This window comes from Maylandia zebra, linkage group LG14, assembly GCF_041146795.1.
Source record: "Maylandia zebra isolate NMK-2024a linkage group LG14, Mzebra_GT3a, whole genome shotgun sequence".
Classification (NCBI taxonomy): Eukaryota; Metazoa; Chordata; class Actinopteri; order Cichliformes; family Cichlidae; genus Maylandia; species Maylandia zebra.
Genome location: NC_135180.1, coordinates 20,845,679 through 20,867,923, shown reverse-complemented (window position 1 = coordinate 20,867,923; position 22,245 = coordinate 20,845,679). Strand labels below are relative to the sequence as shown.

At 40.5% G+C, this 22,245-nt stretch overlaps 2 protein-coding genes across 12 annotated transcripts in view; both read left to right on the top strand.

The window, feature by feature from the left end:
- elna (elastin a) overlaps positions 1–9,923 on the top strand; it is a 53,926-nt gene extending 44,003 nt beyond the window's left edge. For all 11 annotated transcript variants that reach the window (XM_076873191.1, XM_076873188.1, XM_076873185.1 and 8 more), the window contains 9 exons: positions 219–251; positions 344–442; positions 918–974; positions 1,562–1,606; positions 2,415–2,453; positions 3,032–3,079; positions 5,608–5,640; positions 8,344–8,421; positions 8,509–9,923. In XM_076873191.1, the coding sequence (XP_076729306.1) occupies positions 219–251; positions 344–442; positions 918–974; positions 1,562–1,606; positions 2,415–2,453; positions 3,032–3,079; positions 5,608–5,640; positions 8,344–8,421; positions 8,509–8,555 (479 nt within the window). In that variant the 3' untranslated portion in view covers positions 8,556–9,923. The remainder of the gene's footprint in view (positions 1–218; positions 252–343; positions 443–917; positions 975–1,561; positions 1,607–2,414; positions 2,454–3,031; positions 3,080–5,607; positions 5,641–8,343; positions 8,422–8,508) is intronic.
- Positions 9,924–12,603: 2,680 nt separating this feature from the next.
- The window catches only part of limk1a (LIM domain kinase 1a), a 54,850-nt gene continuing 45,208 nt past the window's right edge, over positions 12,604–22,245 (top strand). Inside the window, exons 1-2 of the mRNA XM_004543774.5 lie at positions 12,604–12,847; positions 15,839–15,938. Of these exons, the coding sequence (XP_004543831.2) occupies positions 12,790–12,847; positions 15,839–15,938 (158 nt within the window). The 5' untranslated portion in view covers positions 12,604–12,789. The remainder of the gene's footprint in view (positions 12,848–15,838; positions 15,939–22,245) is intronic.

The window sequence follows — 22,245 nt, the reverse complement described above, 5'->3', positions numbered from 1 at the left end:
GTTTGACGTTTACTCGTTTGTGCACTCAGGGTAAATGTTATGCCCAAACTGTTGATTTAACTAATTACATAGAAAATTTAATAAATGTAAATTTTCTGTGTAATTTTGTTACATAAGTACGTACATATTCAGTTTCTACAGAGTACATTTTATTTAATGATTAATCACTTGAATAAATAAACCTTTGATTTTTGGGGTCTTCTATTTTTACTCCCTAGGTACTGGCTATCCTTATGGAGCACCTTATGGAGGCAAGTTTCCTGTTTAAGTTTATTATGTTTTGGCTCTCATAGATTTTGTTTAAAGAGCAGTGAGGTATATTTCTACTCTTTTTGTGCTTTAGTACCTTTAGGCACTGGACCCGGAACTGGACCCGGAACTGGGCCTGGAACTGGGCCTGGAACTGGAACACTGCCTGGAGCAAAGCCTGTGAAACCTCCAGGTACTCGAATCCATTTTTTCCTTCAAGCAACCAAACTGTTTTAGTAACTAAAACTACTTTTTAAATATACTATAAGACTAAAGCTTGTGCAAAAAACTTGCCTATAATCTTTTCTTTATCTATGAGAGACACTCTAATGTCTTATAATTATGGTGTAATCATTTTTATGCAAAACACAAAGTGGAAAGACACTGGATGAACAAAACCATTGTATGGTACGTCATACAGAACAAAATAAACAAAAAACATTTAAAAATGTAAATTCTGAATGAATGCATGTACAATATGTTTTATTTTAACACAAAGTGAGTAGTCAAAGAGTACTGAGATGTATGAAAGTTTCGACTGTCAGAATTGAAGAACTAATAATGGAATAATTAGATAAATACAGAGCGTGATAACTGCTGTCATGTTCGTGTTTTTGCAGAAGCTTGTGCACATGCAGTCTCAGCATTGTTGTGTTTTGTGTTTGTAGCTGTGGGTGGTGTTGGAGAGAGACCAGGAATCCCACTGGCTGCAGGAGGTTATCAAGGTCAGTGAGCCCTAAGAAAATTTACTTGCAGGAAACTAAATTATTATAACGTATTAGTAATTTTTAATTGGGAAATAAGAGTGCATCCTGCTTTTTAGCAGGACTTGTTGAAATCAGGGAACATCGTATTATCATTAGACCCTTTTTGTAATTCCTTCACTGAGCGTAACGCCTTCTCAAAATGTAGGAGATGAGTTATCTATTAGATGTCACCATGATTCAGGTGGATACACTCTGCTTGGACAAGGTATATATAAAAGGAGGCGAGCCTGTCAGCATTGATGCCTAATGTTTCCCTGACTTTAAAAAACAACAACAAAATCATCCAGTCCAGTGCACAAAGTGACAGTTGGTGAAGAGATGTCATCTCATGCCACTTCCTGTGCAGGAAATTGGCCAAAATGCTGATAAGTTGCTGTGCAGGGTGCAGCGTATCAGGAATGAGAAACCACTTTAAGGAAGGAAAACAACTGGGGCAATATTCAAAGAGTTTCTCATTCTTTATGTGGCTCTCAGTCCTAAGCAGGATGGCTATAGTAATAGATTAAAGGGTCATTGCATGTAAGCCAGTTTTCTCTGTGTGACAGGTGGAGTTGCGTATCCTGGAGCTGCAGCTAAAGCGCCGAAACCAGGTAATGTAACAGGCCCGGTACTGCTGCCGCACATCAAAGCACAATGTAAACATGGGAAATGTGCTGTGAATGTGTTTTCCTATAGCTTGTGGCCACTGTGTACTTTATGTTGAAAACACAGTTTCCCAGAAACAGTGTTTGGGAAAACGTCCACCTCACTTCCTCTTCAAATTAAGCCTCAAAAATTCAGTACTGGATCTTTTTAAAGTAGTTTTTGTTTTGTTAGCGAGTTGCTATCAAACCAAAATCACTAGATTTACTCAGATTACTTGTATCAAAAAGACACTTTGTAGACATTTACAGTACCATATTCTCTCTCTTTAGCAGAGTTTGTTTACCAGTGAGAAATGTGGCCTGAAATAAAGTGATTCAGCCATTTATTTATTTTTTAAATCCAGCTTCTGCAAAGGCAAGCTCCACCAAGGGCAGTAATCCCTGCAGTATTTCTGTTCCGTTAGGAGTCTGTAAATGGAGCAAGTCAACAACACATCATTTTGCCCTGGAGACCATATTACTGTGCAGAACATCACTGTGGGATTGTTTGAAGATAACACAACCCCCCTGGGGAGTCCTGCCCTGAAATAGCAAAATTCTGCCAGGGGAAATTTGGATGAGGACGTTAATGTGACGTTAGCTGAGCCACTGGCCACATGCCAGTTTAGGGCCTGAAGCAACAATGCTGGAGTAATACACACAGGAAAAAAAACTACAATCCATAGAAATATGAAACTTAGAAAGTTGTATTTGCTGTATATCAGAAGAAAAGAAACATTTGAATTGTTTCTTTATTGTCTTTTAATTTGAGCAGGCTACGGCAATATTGGAGGTGGTGGCGGATACCAACAAGGTGAGGACCACAGTGACATTTTTACCACTCAGTCCCTCTCCTTTTTATTCTTAAGCAGCTTAAGATGATGCATATTTCTGTTCAGAAGTCTACAGCCATATTTACACTTGCACAGCTTTTAGACCTGCCTCTTCTTCTCTTCCTCTGCCCACCCGTGATGGATCATTGCAATCACACAGCAGCAGCCGACAGTGCCGCCTGCTCTCACTTCCCCACAGATACTGCCCGGCTACAGCTAGTCATAAAAACTGTGTCCTAATCCATCTCCCAGTGAACACAGACACATCCGTCTGTGTTACTGCAGATGGTTTAATAGCTTTCATTTTTGCAGCACAGTTTTTCCATCAGGGAGGTTTGCCAAACTGAGAGATCCGTAATTATGAAAATCAGGTCAAGTTGTCATATTCAGCGTAATGCTGGGTTGTTTAATCATAACTTACTTGTAAAACATTTAGTGCAAATGGATTTACTGCCAACACAAATAGATTCTATACATGAATCCAATTCTTATCGTGTGACATATTTTCTATCTGTAGGCCTGTGAGGTCTCCATTAAAAAGGCTTTTTCAAATTTACAGGTGTAGTTCCTGGTTACAGAGGAGGATACCCCCAGCAGTACTACCAAGGTAAAACAACTACTTCCTTTATGCACATTTTGATTAAAGTATATTGATGAATTCACAGCACACATTATGTTACATACTACCTGCTACCTGTTGTTGGTGATAAACACTTCTGTGTAGTGACCTTTTAAGGGCGCAGGTTGTGCCATAAATCAGTGTTGACAAATGACAAAATAGAGCCATTTATCTTTAGAAGGTGGGATCAAAGGCAGAGAACAGTGGTAGGATGTTTTAAGAGTGTGTGGCTGTATCGGAGGTGGACTTTCACCCAAGAATAAGAACTCCAAAAAAAGAGGCTCTAATACTACTTTTCAGTAAAGCAGACTGAAGTATACTCATGAGCTACTTTATTAGATGTACCTTGCTAGTACCAAGTAGGACCAATTTTACCTTCAGAACGGCCTTAATTGCTTGTTGCAAAGATTCATCATTCATTCATCAGCTGTATTGTCGCAGCAGACAATCTTTCCAGCCTTCTGTTGTTCAAGAAAAAAGAAAAAAAGATGCAAATCTTGGTTGTAACAAGCGGTTATTTGAGTAACTGTTGCTTTCCTGTTGAATCATGTGGTGATTCTCCTCTGACATCAGCAAGGCATTTTCAGCCAGACAACAGCAACCTGCTGGATATTTTCTCTTTTTCAGCCCATTCTCAATAAACCTGAGGCTACGTTCACACTGCAGGTCTTAATGCTCAATTCCGATTTTTTGATCAAATCCGATTTTTTTTTTTTGTCTGCTCGTTCACACTACAAATAAAATGCGACAGCAAACGCGCTCTAGTGTGAACGCTCAAAGCGGCCCGCATGCGCAAAAGAAGACGTCAAACACAACGCGCTCTGTTTAGACCCAGACCAAACAATATTGTTTGACTGATGGCCCTTAACATAAAGACTTCGGACTTCACGTTTCCCAATTTTTGCTTTAAGTTATTTTGTTATTTACATAATAATGTAAATAACCTAATAATGATCCTTATTGCTGTTTAAGAGAGGAGCGGTGCTTCAAAGGATAGTTGCAGATTTCTGTCAGAATCTGCAGATTATGCAGTACAAATAAAATGTTAACGTTTCTCCAACGTTGTCTTCCCAACAGTTTCACTGGACGGCCAGGAAGCGTTCGCGATGTCTTATCGGGCGCTTCTCCGGCGCTGATAATTGGCGTCTGTCTTGTGTCAGTGACGTAAAAGACGGATTTAATGCGACATGACCGTTCAAACAGCAGACACTTTCTAAAACATCAGATATGTATCGGATTCAGCACCACATACGAAAGTGACCCAGATCGGATTTGAAAATATCGGATTTGTGCCGTTCACACTGTCATACCATGATCGTATATGGGTCGCATAGGGTCCAAAAAATCTGATTTGATGCGCTTTCACCTGCAGTGTGAACGTAGCCTTAGACATGGTTGTTGGGGACAATCCCAGTAGCTCAGCAGTTTCTGAAATACTCTGACCAGCCAGTCTCACAACAAAGTCACTTAAATCAAATAGTCTTCTTTCATCATTCTGATAAGCAGTTTGAAATTCAGCATGCCGTCTTGACCCTTGGCTGATTAGATATTTGCATCAACAAGCAATTGAACTGGTGTACCTAATGAAAAACTGTAATTCACAGTACATTCATAGCACTGATAACTGCATTGCTAAAATAAACCTGCCTCCACCGAGCGGAGGATTTGGCGCACAGATGATTGTTTAACTGTTTGTCCTTGTTTCTGGATCAGGGGCCGGATTAATGCTGCCTCCACTTTAGAGCTTAAAGAAAAGGAGAGGGGAGCAACAGAAGGTTTTCTTTTCTTGCAACAATATTCACATGCCGAAAATGATTCGGAAACCACATTAGGAAAAATATTACCTGATTACCTCATCGGTATTTATTCTTCCCTCTCCTTTCCTTAATGTCGGCCACTTTCGCAGCTTCAGCTTTTGCACAGTTTCCATGTCATGCTTATTATGACCTCTTACTCGTTAATCTACAGTAGAGATATCTACTGTATCCTCTTATCCAACTTAAAAAAAAACATATTAAACTTTAAATATCTGGAATGTTTTAGTTTAATTTGAATTTGATTAATTATTCATAAATATTTTTGACTATCCTAAACACTGAAGGTTGTTTTTTTTTTTTAGACCAAAAGGATTTGTGAACTTTTCCATTTTAAGTTAAAAATAATTAAACAGGTCAACCCACATTTTACTGACATTTCTTCAGTTTAAGCAGACAAACCTTATGCACCTCTATCCACAAGATTAAATGTCGGTATTATAAATACAAAACACAGACAGGAGAAGACTACTGTCTGCATAAAATCTGGTCACTTGTCTGCACTGAAAATGTGTCTGGAACAAACAGCTCAGCTCTACGTTTAAGTGCCTCCTGTGCGATCTTCTATAATGTCAACAGTTTAATTCTAACCACATCCTGGCTGAGAGAAATGAATCCACCTGTGTGACAGACCCAAAGTGGTTTCATCCTATCATTGCTCTGCTGACACCTACTCTTGTATTTGTCTTTCCTGTTGTGTAGGATATGTGCCAGCCCCGCTGACTCCTCAACAAGGTACCAAAACTCCACGTCCTCTCATTACATTACTTCACACATGCAAAAAGAAAACTTTATTTTTTTGCACATTATAAAGGCATTGTTTCAGTGAGCGACTGTTCCCTGAAGCTCTGCTCATTTTCCAGTTTATCTCTCATTAAATCTACTTTTTGGCAGAGCACGCCAACATGCCAGATTATCGAGATGAGTTTGGAAAATGGGTGTGTGCTGGTCAGTGCAGATGGTGCAGCTCAGCCCGTATGATGAACACACCATAATCTGTATCTTCCTGAACTAAATTACTCCTGCGAGTGGGATAATTTCATAGAAAGCGCATGCTATTTTAGAGGCTATAATATCATTCGTTGGATCACTCAAAGTACCTGACATACAGCTTTCAAGGGCTTTCAAGTCTCTGAATGAAATCTGAATCAGGTTTATTGACAAAACTTTAGCCAAACCAGGATTTTTTTTTTTATAGAATGCCCTGAATAAGCATGTGTTAGTGTAACATGTTACTTATAACGTGACTGGAGGATCATTAAGAAGATTAAGATATAAGAACTGTAGACGGGAAGAAAATGTTCTTGTGCCTTGAGGTGTAGGTCCTAATGTGCTGCAACCCCCTGCCAGAGGCAAGTGACTTAAAAAGCTCCTGTGGGAGAAGTGCAGATTCCAGCCAGTTGCCTTCTTAGTAGAGCAGTGGAGTGTGGAGGGGAGACAACCCTACACATGAGAGTAACTAGGAGAAGTGGATGACAAGATGCAGGTGAAGATAATCAAAGACAATTACACAGGAGAAGTACAACTAAAGTCAAGAAGCTAGAGATGGGTATCTATCAAAATAAAACAGGAAGGAAGAATTGTAACTAAATGGGGGAACACAGACGTGAATGATCTTAACATATGGGATCAACACAGTAAGAAGAAGATAAGATAGGAAACAACTCAAACTTTAATCAAGAATAATTTCATGTTTCTATGGTGAACATAATTAAATCATGTAGCATCTGCATGAAAATCCGCAACTTAATTTGTATCATGTCATCTCAACAAGATCAATCTAGTAAGAGTGGTTCGTTGCCTGGACTCACGAAATTCACAAAATCACATTAGATGTCAAACTGCAGGAAAATCGCTGGAGTTTTAAGAGGCAGATAACTACACCCACACCAGGTGTATGCTATCGCTATTTATTGTGGTTTAACATGTCAAGGAAAAAAACGTACAGAAAATTCTGCATCAAGCCTTGCAATCATAGTTTTCCTAGTTTTGTTAACCCTGGCTTGACAGCTTGGTGGCACGATGGTTAGTGCTGTTGCCTCACAGCAAGAAGGGCCTGGGTTCAAATCCACAATCTGGCTGATTTGCAGTGTGTAATTAGAGTTAGGTTAATGGGTAATTCTAAATTATCCATGAATGTAAGTGCAAATGGTTGTTTGTCTCTATGAAATCATCAACCCTCATATTGGTTCATTAAGCAAGACTAGCAGTTATTAACAAAGTAGTCGTTCAAACAACAAGATTTCATTGTGTTTTCCTAAAGTTTTTAACTTGTGTAGAATGAATTAAAATAAATTTCACTTTATATACTTCAATAAATCACTTAAAGTCAATGTAAGTATACTACATTGATCCAACGTAATCTGATTACATTAAACCACCAAATGTCAAATGTGTTGGTTTGACATGGTCATAAATGGGTTATTGTACTTGGTTAAATCACATGGAAAAAGGTGCCATGATTAAATTGTATTCATCCAACAACAGAATTTTTTGAGTGCAGGCAGACTCATCCCCACCTTTGATTAGCCCGATCGAGGTAGCGTCATCTGCTAATTTCATAAGGTTGACTGACTGGAGGTGGAGCTGTTGGTATGCAGGAATAAAATGAGGGGAGAAAGTATGTAGCCTGTAGGGGAACTGGTGCTGGTGGTCTGAGACATGCATGCATTTTCATGTCATGCCATTACATGACCAGTGAGGGTTTTCACATCCTTCCTTGGGCTGGTGGATAGTGGAGCAGTCCCACAATGATGGGACAAAATGATCTTTGCTAAAGTACTTGTAAAATCAGTGTGCCTTTTAGCAGCCATCCTAAAAAGTATTTCACAGTCACCAGGACTCAAAAACTTTATATGTAGAAGTTTATTATAAATATCATTCATCTCATCTTGGTGGTGTTGATTAGATTAAGATAAAGTTCTTGTCCAGTATATCAGCAGCTGTCTGTCATATATCACCTACCTTATTAATATAACTTGCTGAGCCGGTCTGCAGTGCAAACTTCACTAGTAAATCCATCTACAGTTTAATTTCCAGCACCCGTGTTTGGAGGCAAGTGTCTCCTGCCTTAAACGGCATCCTTACAGGGAAACGTGAACTTATCAAATGTGAACTTTGATAAGACATGCCGAGAAAAAGACAAGTTCTTAAACATTTATGCACTAGAAGAACATTTTGTTGAAAGCAAATGAATCATATTGGGGGGTTTCTTGTTTTTTGAAAGTACCAAATTTTACACAGAGAAAGTTTTTCTTGTAGAAATAGAAACAAAAACCCACAAAAAAGCCAAGAGAACAGTTGGATATTCAAATATATGCGTGGAAAATAGAGGGACAGATCTGCCCAGTGTCCAGTCGGATAATCTTCTGGCAAACATTAAGGCCAGTACCCTCAGATTGGAAACATAATAACCAATATTGTTTTGTTGTTTTGCAGCCAAAGCAGCAAAGTACGGTGCTCTGCAGGGCTTCCTTGGTGGCGCAGGTGGAGGAGGAGGCGGAGGATTCTATAGAGGTAAAAGACCTGTGCACATTGTTGAAGAAGCATCCTGAAAAACAGAAGTTGCTGCAAAGGCTAAAATGTTGCCGGTGTTTGCTGTAGGTGGCGTTGCAGGATGCCAGGGCAAATACTGTGGGAGGAGGAAGTAGAGGATCTCTCGAGATCCAGTGACCTCAAGAAACCATGGTGCTACTGCATGATCGAGAATGTACATTTTATATGCAAAGCCCCATTAGACAACCTGTAAAGATGTTTGTTTTTACTTACTTGACTTCAGTGTCTGTTTTTACACAAACCCACCGACCCAGAATTTTGTACATGTGACGTATGTTATTGACAGTGCCTTTTAATCATTAACGTGTTCAAGTTAACCAAGTTAATTCTGTACCGCACCGGCCCACCATGTGTCGCTGCGTCCGTGCACACACGCCTGCACGTGTGTGTATTGTTTGTTTGAAACTCTGTCTGTACCATCGGCTGTCAATGTCACCCACAAGTGATTTCCCTTTCTGCTTTAATCCTAAACGAAATCAAGGTGATCCGTCTCACTGGGCAGCACAGGGCTCGTCTGCTCCTCTCTGACCTGTCACAGGGGTGGGGTTGGTCATAGCTAGGCCGAAATCTGATGATATCCATCCAATGTCAGTGCGGTTCCTGGCTCCCCATTTTCTCTGCTGCCATTTTTAGGCCTGCTGGGTATAAAGCGGTGGTAACTGGGGCTCCAGCCAACCCATCTGCTCTCACCAACTTTGCTGATTCTTGTTGCTGTGCAGTTCAGTGTTCTCAGCTTTTTTGTGTTAAATGTTGCCAAACACTTTCTGCTGAAGACAGTCAAAAAGCAGTGGGTTTAAATATCAATCAGACACTGCTTTGGTATGTACGCGACGTGTATGTGCGTGTGTGTTTCATTATGTGTCGTGTTTAAGTCTGCTTCAAATGTTTAGTCTCATTTACATTTATGTAACTGGTCATTATTCAAGATTTGCGGCACCATGATTTGACTCATAGCTTTTTTGTTATCAGGAATGTGTGAGCATTAAAAAAAACAATCCTTTGCTTTTGCATTTATTCACTGTTATTAACTGTAATACAGATTAATACTTTGTTTTAATGGGAATGCCGCTGTGTTTATGTGAGGCACAAAATCCCTGTTCTTTATTTACTTGAGCTGCTTTAAAAAAAACAAAACCAAAGGCTTTACTGACCAAAGGTTCATGAGCGCTGTTGCCAAGTGACCCCTATCTCTTCCCGTAACTGTGTACTGTATTTTGTACTAATTTGATGGCTTCAGTTCCTTCACTCGGTGCTGTGTAAGAACTGTCTTTGAGCCTCGCTGGGTCAGACCTTGTCTTATGTGGCGTGGGATAGTCTTCATCTTTATTTAAAACTGTTTTTATAAGGAGGAACAGTGTGGTTTTGCACTTTTTATGTTTCCACGGCACACATGTGACTTGTTCCCGGACATCCCGGCATTTTATTTGCTTTAACAAATAACAAAATAAAATGTGTTTAAAGAACACGCGTCTTCTTATTCATTACTTCTTCCTGTCCGTCCTGAGGGCTGATCAAAATCACCCGGTGGGGAGTGTCGAATCAGTCCAACGCTGGAACAATAACCTGGGTTCAAGTCCTGCCTGTTTTAGAGCTTTTTTTTCATATGAGTTCTGTTATTGTTCCACTAGGGAAAATGAATCACTTATCAGATTTATTGTATGTGAAGGATTTCTTCTCTATAATGAAAACAAACCTCAGGTTAGGTGCGAACACTTTGCCAGAGTATGGCGACTATGAGCTGTGTTCTTATTGTGCCAGCTGGAAGTAATGAACTCATACTGCTGTTCCCTGAAGATCTCCTGGGAGAGCCACTGACCCGTGATCCACATCCTGTAAAAGTAGCTTACACTGTTGTTCCAGGAGCAGAGGCTTTACTGCAGACATAAAACAATGTCACTGTGAAACTCTAGTCGAATTCTGTTTTTCTACAGCTGGCAATTACACATTTCTGTAAATCTATTTGCTTGATTTTCCTAGTGTTAGTTAGCTTGCTTAATTTCTAACAGGAAATAATGTGTTTGTGTTACTTTAGGCAACATGTAATCGGTGTAGGCAAACCCTTTGTACATACGTGTACTAAATCAGTTACCTGGCGACCTGCCGCTGGGACAAACAGATCAAACCTCTGGCCCTGGCTTAGCTATCCCACTCCCATCTCCCCATACCAACACTCCTGACGCTGAACCAGCGACACTGATTCTTGAAGAAAAAAAATAAGTTTTTTTTAATATCAAAAAATGTGTCTAATTGCAGGAAGCCCCTTGGGAAATACATATATTTAATAATAATAATAATGATAGCCCACATAAACTGAGAATTTTTGTTAAAGCGTGCATTACTCTGTGTATATTTTGCACACTGCCGGCTGCAGATAGCTTTAAGAAGCGTTAAGTTCATCATGTCTAAGCAATGAGGAGTTTTAAGCAAAAATATTTCAACTTGGTGTCCACTAATGCTATACTCACACATGAGAAAACAGTGTTTGGAGACTGCAGTATAAGCAAGATTACTGTGATTTGTGTGCTTTGAAGACGGAGACCGGGTATGCAACCACCCGCAGTGAGCTGCCGTCCTCGTTACCATTTTATTGCTGTCTTTAGTGCGATAAGACTGAATCAGTCTGCTATGAATCTGCTGGCAATTACATGTTAATACTACAAACCTAATTATACAAACCTGTTGCCGTCTACATTTACATAAGTCATCCAGTGGAAGTGAGTCCCTTACTGCAAAGAGACGTGTTACAGAGGTGTTGAGGTCATCCAGACTCACTCAGAGTTACAAAAAAAAAAGGGGGGGGGGGGGGGGGGGATCCATCGTCACCACCACGTGGAGCAGGTGCAGAGCCGAAAAAATGTAAACATAGAAAAGAATTAACACACACTGCAGAGCTCCAGCTTCCTTATTTATTGCATCTAGTAGTGTGTGACGTTTCGACTACGTCTGCTTTTCTTCAGATAATGACACGTAGGACGGCACCATCTTAAATCGTCTGTGATAGATCACATGACCATGACCAATGGCAATAATATCCAATCAGAACCATGTCTTATAGGTCTCACTCAGATTTATTCCAATAGGTTGATAGTCTGTCTGCATTTGAATTTGAGTTTGCCATTTTATGTCCACTCTAGTGTCACATGGTAGACCTGCACCTCAACTCGCCTCCGTATTTGTTGTGTGAAATTGGCACTAATTTCTGTGCGTTTCAGAATTGCTGTGAGACGGTGGCTGATTGGGTTCTTTTAACTGAAGCTAGTTATATTTGATTGTTCTTACACTCTGGTCCTTTGATATTTCACACTACAAACGCTGCTGTTTCACTTGTGGCCCTTTGTGCAGGTATGTTAAAAATTCCAGACTGAAGAAGGTTTGAATTAAAAATATTTTTTATGTTTGCATTCTGCTGTGGTTCTGTGCTTTGTACAATTGAAATTCAGAGATGATTCGGTGATATAATCATGCTGTACACACAGAATCCGTGTGTTACACTGAACCATAAAGGAAAATGGACGTGTTGACTGCGTTGCATTTAAGCAATGACTAAAATCAGTAATTACCATTTTGTAATTTCTGAATTGTGCGCTCAGGCTTCCGTTTCGTGCCTGCTTTACACTTCTTCGCAGAGCTAACTGATTTTATGGCTCCTAAATTAAGCCCCAGTTAATCTCATGAACAGCAAATTTCACGATTTAGACATCTAATAAAACCTCAGTTTTTATACTCCTGACTACACTGCAGCTGCTTTTAGATTTGCCTTCATGGGTTTAAAACCAGCCAACCACTTCATTTTATTTCCCTTCGTTACAGCTTCTTTTTATGTTGCACCCTTTGCTTACACTTTGTTTGCACTTCTATGAGACACTTAGCAGCTACTTCCAGCACCTCCACCTATCCCATATCTCAACCCCTTTCGCCACTATCACGCATCAATGCGTTAATATTTTACCTGCCTTTCTACAAGAGCGCACTCTGTCTACTTGTAGTTACCTTGTAGTTACTATGGTGGCGTTTCTGCGCCGTCTCCCCCCACCTACCCCTCTCCCCTCCGTCCCTCCTCCACCAGACTTTATTAAGCAGGGCGTGTTTGTGGTTGGCCAGCCCCCTGTTTCCTCCGCACTGCTCGGCAGCTTCATTGGTCAGCGCCTCTCTTGAATGAAGCGCCGCAGAAACGTGCAGGCAGCGGGCAGAAGGAAGCTGTGTGGGCCGCCGCAGGGAGCGACCGACGCGCAGCGACACGACCCCCGGGCGCGTTGCGGTGTGTGTCGGTGAACACCGTTTATCCGTCGAGCAGAGGCAGTTGGCTCTCTCCCGGAGCTCCGCGTGTGAATGAGGTTGATGCTGCTCTGTTGCACCTGGAAGGACGAACGCATGGGAGAGGAGGAAGGTAAGGACCTGCGTGCTGGTTACGCGCTTCGGCTTTTGGGGCGGGCGATGCGGAGACCACGGCGCACTCCCTGCTCCTCGAAACGCAGAAGATGCTCCAACAGAAAAAAAAGCTGCACACTGCACCGTTTCTGTGTTTACTGTACAGAAATAGGTTCGTGTGCAGGGAGCGCCAGGCTGTGCCGCAGATGAAGCCATTCTTCGAGTGGATGCGGCCAGCATGTTTGTATGCAACGTTCACCCTCAGGCCACCACCACACTCTTCATCTGCCGCCAGCCTTCTCCAATAATCCAGCATGCAGTGCTTATAAACAGGTTGTTACGTGAGAAGTAACTGTCCTTTAAGAGCTTCCTTCATGCTGTGTGAAAACACACAGATGGCAGAGTTTCCTGTTGTGCCTGCACCAAACTAAGACTCCCACAGACTCCATGATTAACTTAGGTGTGTGACCGGTGTAGATTTAATCGTTTAAAGCAGCCAGATAACCTTCTGATCTCATTATTAATGAAGCTGTTTTAATTGTATGTTTTTTTAATTCATTGTTTTCTGGATAGTGATTCAGGAAGCTATGGCTCGAACAGCTGGTAAACCACATTGTTGATCTATGTGTGTTTATTTTGGCATGTGGTGTGAGATAACTGTGCACACCGAGCTGTCAGTCAGCTTCACTGAGGTGAACAATGGGCGTCCTATGTAAGGTTTCACTTTGCATTGCAGTGTGGTTAGCTAATCTGGAAGTGTCTGCTTTAGGTCAGAGCGGGCGGGGCGTACGCACCTGTACCTGCACAGGTTTTACAGTTTGTGCCAGAATGTAGGTGTGTTTCTGTTTGCCTTGGCAGCCCTGTCTGAAGTCAACAGGAGGAAAGAGATCATGCAGAGAAATGCTCCACAATAAAAAATGCTATAAAAAAATTAAAAAAAAAGATGGTAAAAAAGTGTTTAAAGAGAGAAGGCTGGAGGAGTGAAGAAGAAAAGCATTAGCACCAGACATCAGCACCCAAAACTCTGCCAAAATGGCTTTCAGTTCACAGGATGGATGAATAATTGAAGCTGTTGTGCAGAGTTAAGTTTTATCAAGACTCTTCCACCAGTATCCAGATTTCATATTGTGGCACTTTTGAACTTAACCTTGGTCAAAATTGGGCCTCTTTATAGCTGCTTTGTATGTGGAGAAGTACTCTTGTTACTTCTTGTTGAAATGCCATGATGAAGAGGTGCTACGCTCGGCTGTTACTCTGAGGTGACAGTCGTGATGTTACTCTTGGGTGTACCGCAAGTTCAGGAGCTCAGCAGTGAGAGTAATGCGGGGGAACCTGAAGCAGTAGCATCTGTGCAGTTTTATTCTTTACAAATCAAAACAGCATCCCCACGGATGGAATGCTTTCAACTGGCTGCCATGTTTGTGTTTGCTGTTACTCACTGAGTCTTGCCGTGTGACTTTTTTTAGGCAAATTAACTCAGGCAACAAATGCATCTAACACAGCATAACGTTGGCCGCCGCCTCGCCCTTTGCACCAGATGAACCCTTACTGCAGGATAAATCGTCCCAACTCTGCCAAATTGCTTTTTTCCTGAAACTCTAATCATAATGAAGATTTTCCTAAGAGGTGGAATCTTTGATCTGCAGCTAATAAGATTCCTCTCATGGAAACGACTCTTATCAGGAAAGAAGTAGAAGAAAGCCGATGTCTGGTTTAAATTGTAAGGAAAATATAAAATGTTATTAGCAGGCATGTTATTAGCCTGCTAATAACTATGTTATTAACTATGTTATTAGCAGTTTTGATGATAACTACATTATTTTAAAAGCGTACATCTACCTGCCATCATTTTATGCATCATCTCAGTTTCTCTTTAGTTTCTTTGTGTCGTTTCCTGCTTTTACAACACGCACCCACGCCTCCACACTCATGGTGCGTTAAATTTGAATTTGAAAGTAGGAATTTCTGAGTTTCCAGTTGGGAATTTTCATCTGGAATGGCCCCCCTTAATCTGAAGTTCCGAGGCAAATACAATGCAGCATCATCATCACCCTGATTTCTACACTCGATTAGTTTTGGACTTGTTAGCCAAGCTTGCTTAATAGAATAGCTCATTTCAGCTGCTCCCTTATTCACAAAGGGGTCGCCACAGCAGGGAGCTCCACATGTTTGACGTGGCAGATTCTCACACTAGATGTGACACCCAAGTGAGTCTGTCTCTCCTCTGGGACTGAACCAGGTATCTTTCGCGTGATAGAGATATGTGTAAACCATTACACTATAGAGCAGCTGTAGAGCTGCCAAAACAGTGTTTCCACCGTTTCCTCATACCCTTTCGAGCAAGGTTATGGTAGAACATCGTTAATACTTGTGCTGTGGCTCATTCTGTGGCCTTTTGTACAGGTAAATTGTGGGGGGAAAAAACCCAAAACAACAAAAAAAAAAATGGAAAGTTTATGACTAGAAAAAAGGGATAAAACATCCAATTAGAGGTAGGTTTGGAAAAGTAAAATAAAAGCCTTTTGTTACTGAGCATAGCTACCTTTGGAAACCTGGATGTTTTATGCCTTTTGGTCATAATATTTCAATTTTTCTCATTGCCAAAGTTTGAATATTATCCTATAATTCTAGGCAAAAAATTGTGTTTCTTTAAATGTTATGATTTTTTTTAATAAACAAGAGTTTTTCTATTAAACAGGGCAATGCAGCAAATTAGTGGTTTTGCCCCTGCTGAGCCGTATGCTCATTAAAAATGCCCCTTCAGATGGTACATCGTTTCTGCTCTGGTGGTAACGGTGGAGGAGACGCTGTGTGGTGTGTTTGTTTGAGTTGTGTGTTTTTAGAGCTGGGTTATAAACCAGCAGTGATAATTTGCATAGCCAGATAAGCGGTGGAGAAGGCATACAGACAGAGACACAAACACACATCTCTTTGTGCGAACTGTTTATAACTTTATGTTTAATGAGCTTTAATATGGTGATATCAGCACGTCGGTCTCCTGTCATTACAGCTGGAGGAAGTTTGCCCGTGTGCGCGGGATGCAAACAGAGGATCTACGATGAGCAGTACCTCCAGGCCCTTAACAATGACTGGCATACCGTCTGCTTCAGGTACTTTCAGCACAAACAGCAAACCAGACTCAACATATAAACCCAGACTTTGAGTGCACACACGTCTTTAAGTCTCACTGAGTTTTTGGCCACTTGGGAACAACACTGAAATATCACAGTGCATCTTGCTTATTTATCCATCCTACAAGTCCATCCAGCTAGAGCAAATACAGGTCAAAAGTTCACTGGCGTTTAGCGCTGTTCATAGAGTCGACCTGAAGGGGAATTCTGCCTATCAATTAGCTGCTAAATGTTCCACTGTGTTCAACAGCCGGTTACCAAGTGTCTGCTGAATGGTATATTACTGTGATTAATATATCACTCATTATTACTGCTTTAAAGGACAGCGAAGGAGTGAGTGAAGTGAGTTAATGGTTGCACATATAAGGCATAAAAGTACCCTAGAAAATAAAATAAAAATACCAAATATTTGCTGTTTTCAGTGTTTAAAAGTCCTGTGAGTCCACAGTCCAGTGAAAACCCTTTCTTTCTTAAAATACTGGTTCCACAGGAAAATAAAGGCTAAGCAGTAGCTGGATGTTGCTAATCATATCCACTGTCTGTCTGATCATCAGTTTACAGGGCTGAAGCATTCAGTGTAGGTTAAAGAGCCCGACAGCATGGCTTAGGCTTGAAAGGTTTCATCTGAACAAACCACAAGGCTTCTGGAATAATGTCCTTTGGGCATGTTTGGCTGTAATGTACAAACACCTCATAGCAGCAAACAGGCACGGTGGTGGAGGGTGATTATTTAGGCTTGTTTTCCAAGCATAGAACGTGGGCACCTATTAGTTATTAAGCTGATGATTAACTTCTCTGTACATCAAAGTATTCTAGAGTCAAATATGAGGCCATCCATCTGACAGCTAAATACTGACGCAAACTGCGTCGTGCAACTGGTCAGTGATTCCAAACACAGCAGCAAAGTCCAGACCGAACTGAAATGTTGTGGCGGGACCTTAAGAGAGCTGTGCAAAAAAAATGCTTGCAAACTTCAATGAACGGATGTAATGTTGTAAAGAAGTGTGGGTCAAAATTCCTCCACAGAGATGTGAGAGACTGATAAAGTTATTCCTACTAAAGGTGGTTTAATGAGCTAGTTAATCATGGGGAATATTTATTTTTCACAGGACTGCAGAGAGTCCCGTGAGAAACTTTATCTTTCACATGACTGTGCGATTAAAAAATGATCAGGTTTCAGGATGTTAGATAAACCAGTTTATTCATATCACCTTGGGAAACTGTAATAAAAATATTAAATGGGAGAAATAGCTGGCAAGTTGTGTAACAAGTTTAGTTTTTTGTGGTTTCAATGTAGGCTTTGTACTGCAGCATTTCCTGGAATTGCTACTGTTACAGACTCGTTCCCAGGCATGTCTGTGCCTGCTTGTGTTTTCTTTCATTTCGAGGAGCTAAACGTTTTCGTGTTATTGCCCATAATCACATCTTGTTCCTTGTTTAATCTTTCTTCACTGTAATGCTAACACAAGTATCCTCCTCCCACCACCTTTTCTAAGAAAATCTCCTTAAATCTGATCTGTATTTTTCTCACAAGCGTTTCCTTTTTGTGGGTGAAGGTAAAGGTAAAGTTTCAGATTTTGCTGTGTTTTCTTGTACTTTTAGTTTTTGATGAATTCTGTAACAGACATAACCTAAAGTAGTCCTGGCTGCAGACCTGCGTCAGACAAGTGCTAATGTCGAAACCTTCACATGATGCAGTAATGAAACTTTACAGGTGCGTAGCTGAGATCAAAATGAAAATTTGGTGTTTAAAGATGGGTGTGATCTAATTCACAAACACTGAGCAAAGACAGACATTGGCATTGTGGCTGTTGAGACATCTTCTCTAGTTTTGACCTGTAAAATTACAATGTCATGACACCTTCACAGTAAAGAAATTGCAAAAGATGCAGATACACATAGACACAAAGTCACTAGCGGTTTAAACAAGTCCTGACTGGCTTACAGTCAAATGTGTGCTTCTGAAAAATGACATTTAACAATCTGAGAGCTGAGTCAACTCCAACCCTAAGCCATTACATTTTGTAATTTGCCTCACTTATAAGTGTCTCCTTTAACATTTTGCTCACAAAATATGCGTACTCGATTATTTTTATGAAACTATTTTACCCATCGTGTATGAGAAAAGTGGAGATGGGTAATAATTCAGGTCCGTTTCCACTTCTCTTGTCTATGGTGTGCCACAAGGTTCTGTTTTGGGACCTTTATTGTTTCTTTTATATTTGTTCCCTCTTCAGTACTTTTCGAGCACTTTTAAAAACTTTTCCTATCATTGCTGTGCAGATAACATTCAGTTGTATCTCTCTTTTAAGCCACACAATATTTTTAAGCTTCAGGCGCCATTGAAAGTTAGACGGTAGACCTTTTTCTCCAACTTAATGAAGAGAATATAGAAGTGCTTGTTTGTGCTCCTGACAGATTTAATGAAAACTAGGTCCTCTGGCTACATTTGCTACATTTTTTGTCAGGAACCTTGGGATGACCTTTGACTCTCCTTTCACTCTGGATGGTTACGTGAAATCTCTGGTTTGCTCCTGTTTTTTATCACTTAAGAAATACCCCCAAGCTGAGTTCCATTGCGACATGCTCTGACCTCATCACATCTGGATTTCATCATGGCTGCAAGACTTTTAACTATTTTTCTAAGTACTCACGTGTCGCACTGTTGTTAATTCAGTTCCATTAGCTTCAGAGTCCACTGGTTTTTGCTTTTGGAGCTCTGCGTGGACAAGCACCAGCAAACATCAGACAACTTTTACATCCATATGTCCCCAGTAGGCTTCTGAGGTCATGTGATCAAGACTTGCCATAACAGCTTTCTAATAAGCTGGTACTTTACCACATTACCTAAGCAGTTTCTGACGCGTGCTCCACAGCTGTGCGCTCAAAATACTCACAAGTCCAAACTTTGCCTTCGCCTCTTCATGCAATTCTTGTCCCAGTTGACTATCAGTTATGCAGCCTAACCTTACATTGTTAACTGTTGCATTTTTGACCTGAACGATTTAACCCCTTCCCCTTAAATCCCCTTAAATGCAGTAACCCAGCAGGTAACTGCCCCATAGTGTGCAAAAGACCAATAACAACAAAAACAGCATGTATAAATAAAACTTTATTTAATTCCTAAAAACATACAATACTTATAAAACATAAATATTGTCTTTAAGTTTGCCATATGAGTGCTGTTCTCTGTACTTTGACTTCATTACAGATAGTTACAGAAACGTTCAGACTTGACCTGTCTGAAAACCTGTTACGCAATTTTATTTACACAAACCAGAGCAACTCATAGAGGCACTCGCATACCTGAAGTTGCTCAAGACTTTTTCTCCTAATCAACCAAAAGGAGTCGTTCTTACTCCGATGAAGCATACGTTGGTTGAACTCTTGCGTCAAACCTAAAGCCACCCCCATATGAACATTTCTACAGTCCGTGGATTTGGAGAAATGAACAAGCAGGTTTTAGTTTCTGACTCAGATTCTGGTAACTTGCACTACACCATGTTGTGTGTGGGCAGAGAGACTGTGTGTGTCTCTGTGTGAAAGAAATCTATTAACATTTTTGAATTTTAATTGATTTTCATGAGCAGAACTGATCCTATCCTGGTAGACAAAACACAGAAGTTTTTAACATTTCTGCAACTGAATATCAAATGTTGGAGCTTGCATTAGAGTCCAGATCCATCCATTCATTAAATAGATTTAATATTTAATAGGTCAGTCTTCTTCTGTATAAACAAGCTTCCAGCTATCACAAAAGACTTTATGGTCTGAAAGGAAAGCAAAGAGTGTTGTTCGTCTCCTGTTACTTTTCATCCTCTCTGTTAAATATCTTTCATTAGGAGCTCTTATGTTAAGACTGCTGCATGCTGCCCTAAGTTTAAAAGAAAGTTAAAGTGCAGGCGTCACTTAACATTCAGTCAATGCAGCCGCCTTGGGTCATGTGACACGAAGCTCGGAGCAGACAAATTAAGACGTAGTCGCAGATGTTTCAGATGCACTAATGGTGATCGATTCCTTCAGCAAGGCAGAGCCAAGGAAAAATGTGTTTTTATGAAATACCAGAAATAATCAGGTAGATTTCTGGGAGGAATTTCCCTGTAGTAAACATATTAATTCTGTAGATTTCCTCCATCATTTCGCTACTCCTTTTAGTGGTCGCCACAGCGGCTCATCTGCCTCTATCTCACCCTATGCCTAAAATCCTCTGTCACACCAACCCTCTGTGTGTACTCCGTCGCTACATCCATTTAGCTTCTCTGTGGTCTTCCTCTTTTCTTCCTGCTCAGCAGCTCCATATTCAGCATCCATTGTTTAATATTTTCCTAATTAAACTAAACTGGATATAAACAGTCCAGGACTGTCACTTAGTTTCGCGAGTGGAGATTATTAACTTTAAAAGTGGGCTTATTTTTAAATGACTGTTTAGTTTTTTTGATTAACAGGACACAAACGCTGTCGCTGCTTTTCTTACTGATGATCTTATGTAACGTTTCCTTCTCTTTCTCTCGTCTCTACTCATCTCACATCCTTCATGGAGATAACCTTGTTTGTGAGAAGCAGGAGAACAAACAGCCACTCGCTGAGGAGTCCTCCTGCTGTTTAAGCACTCAAAGCTTCACAAGTCAGCCTCCGTGCCTCTGATCACTATTACTTTATCTTGTTTTTTTTTTTTAATTTCATAATTAATTAAGAAAATAAAAAATAATCTGAGACTGAAAAGATGATTTCTGAGTGGGTTCTGACCAAGATAGAAAACAGCTCAGGCAGAATAGTGCATATAAACACATGCACACAATGGTTTACACATAGAAGTAAATTAAATGCCTAAATAATGAAGTGTACTGACGTGAGGATTAAAAATGTCTTAACTAAAGCCAAAATAAGCACTGTAGGTCAAACAGGGTCAATGATGGTCACGTATAACAGATGTGACTACCAGATGTGACTTCCACCAAATGTACTATAATTCATCCTCAGCAGTTTGAAAACCAGCTTTTCAAACTGTTGTATAAACAGAGGTTTTTTTTAGTGTGTTTTAGGGGTTTTTTTGTTCCACACTTTGTTATCCCCTTTCCCAACCACACTGCCTACATTACCCTGAATGCAACTCAGACACCGATGTATATTCACAGATTTGGGTGCGCTATCATGAAAAAGTACAGACATGAAAACTACAATTCATCCAGTGCCCACTTGAGGCTGGCTGCAAGTGAGTCAATTCAAACAGACTCCCGTGGTCAGTTTTTACATCAATTAGTAATGTTTGTGTATTCTGAAGACAGATAATACGGCCTGCTGTTAGGAACAGGGCACCCTGAGATCTCTGCCCCATTTTTAGAAGTGAAAGTGAGGTACTTGGTAGTTCATCCACCTTTACTGTTTATGGATGCAGCATGCTAACCAACTTTGCTGTGATTGTGTCCGTGCTGTAAGACTTTTTCCCAGTCTGTTGTAGCATACTCCTCAGACATTATACAAATGTGCTGGGCCACCGAAAGATTATATATACAGCAGCTGCTTGGCCATGGGAAACACATGCAATGAAACTCCCGGCACGCAGACCGTTGGTGAGGTGCATTGTACCCTTTACGTACTGTGTAACGTTATGCACTCTGCCACTTCATGATGGAGTTCCTAAAAGCTTACACTTTGCAGTAATACAAGTTAGAGTTGATCGCTCCATCTAGGATGGAAGGAGTTTCACAAAATGACTTGCAGAGGTGACGTCCATTTAAGCAGTGCTTAATTTAAGGAGCTCTTTAGAACAAACAGTTCTTTCACAAATTTTTGTAAAGGCAGACCCCATGGCTACATGCTTCATTTTATACACCTGTGGCCGATAGCTGCCCACACACAGGTAGAAACTGTGTTTAATATGGGGACTGGTAGACAAAGACAAAAACTTACTAATTCACCCATTCTTAATATTTGAAATAAAGTTTGAGGGTCAATATAGCAAAAGGTCATTGGAGATATCCTGGAAAACCTAAAGTAATGGCAGGCATGGAGGTCCTGGTGGTTATGTCTTTCTTATAATGTCAGTCTGTGGATAATGCAGAGTCACCTGTCTTCGAACAGAGATGAGGAGCAGTTGAAAAGGTCACATTCTTCTAATACCACATTGTTTTTCCTTCATTTAAATTTTGATCAGTAAATTACTCAGATGATATCACCACATGTGTAGACATAAATTCTTTAAAAAGAGAATTTTAAAGGTTGAAGAATCTTCGGGGTTATACAGAAACAAATACTAATACAGAGCTGGTGCTGCTGCCTAAATCTG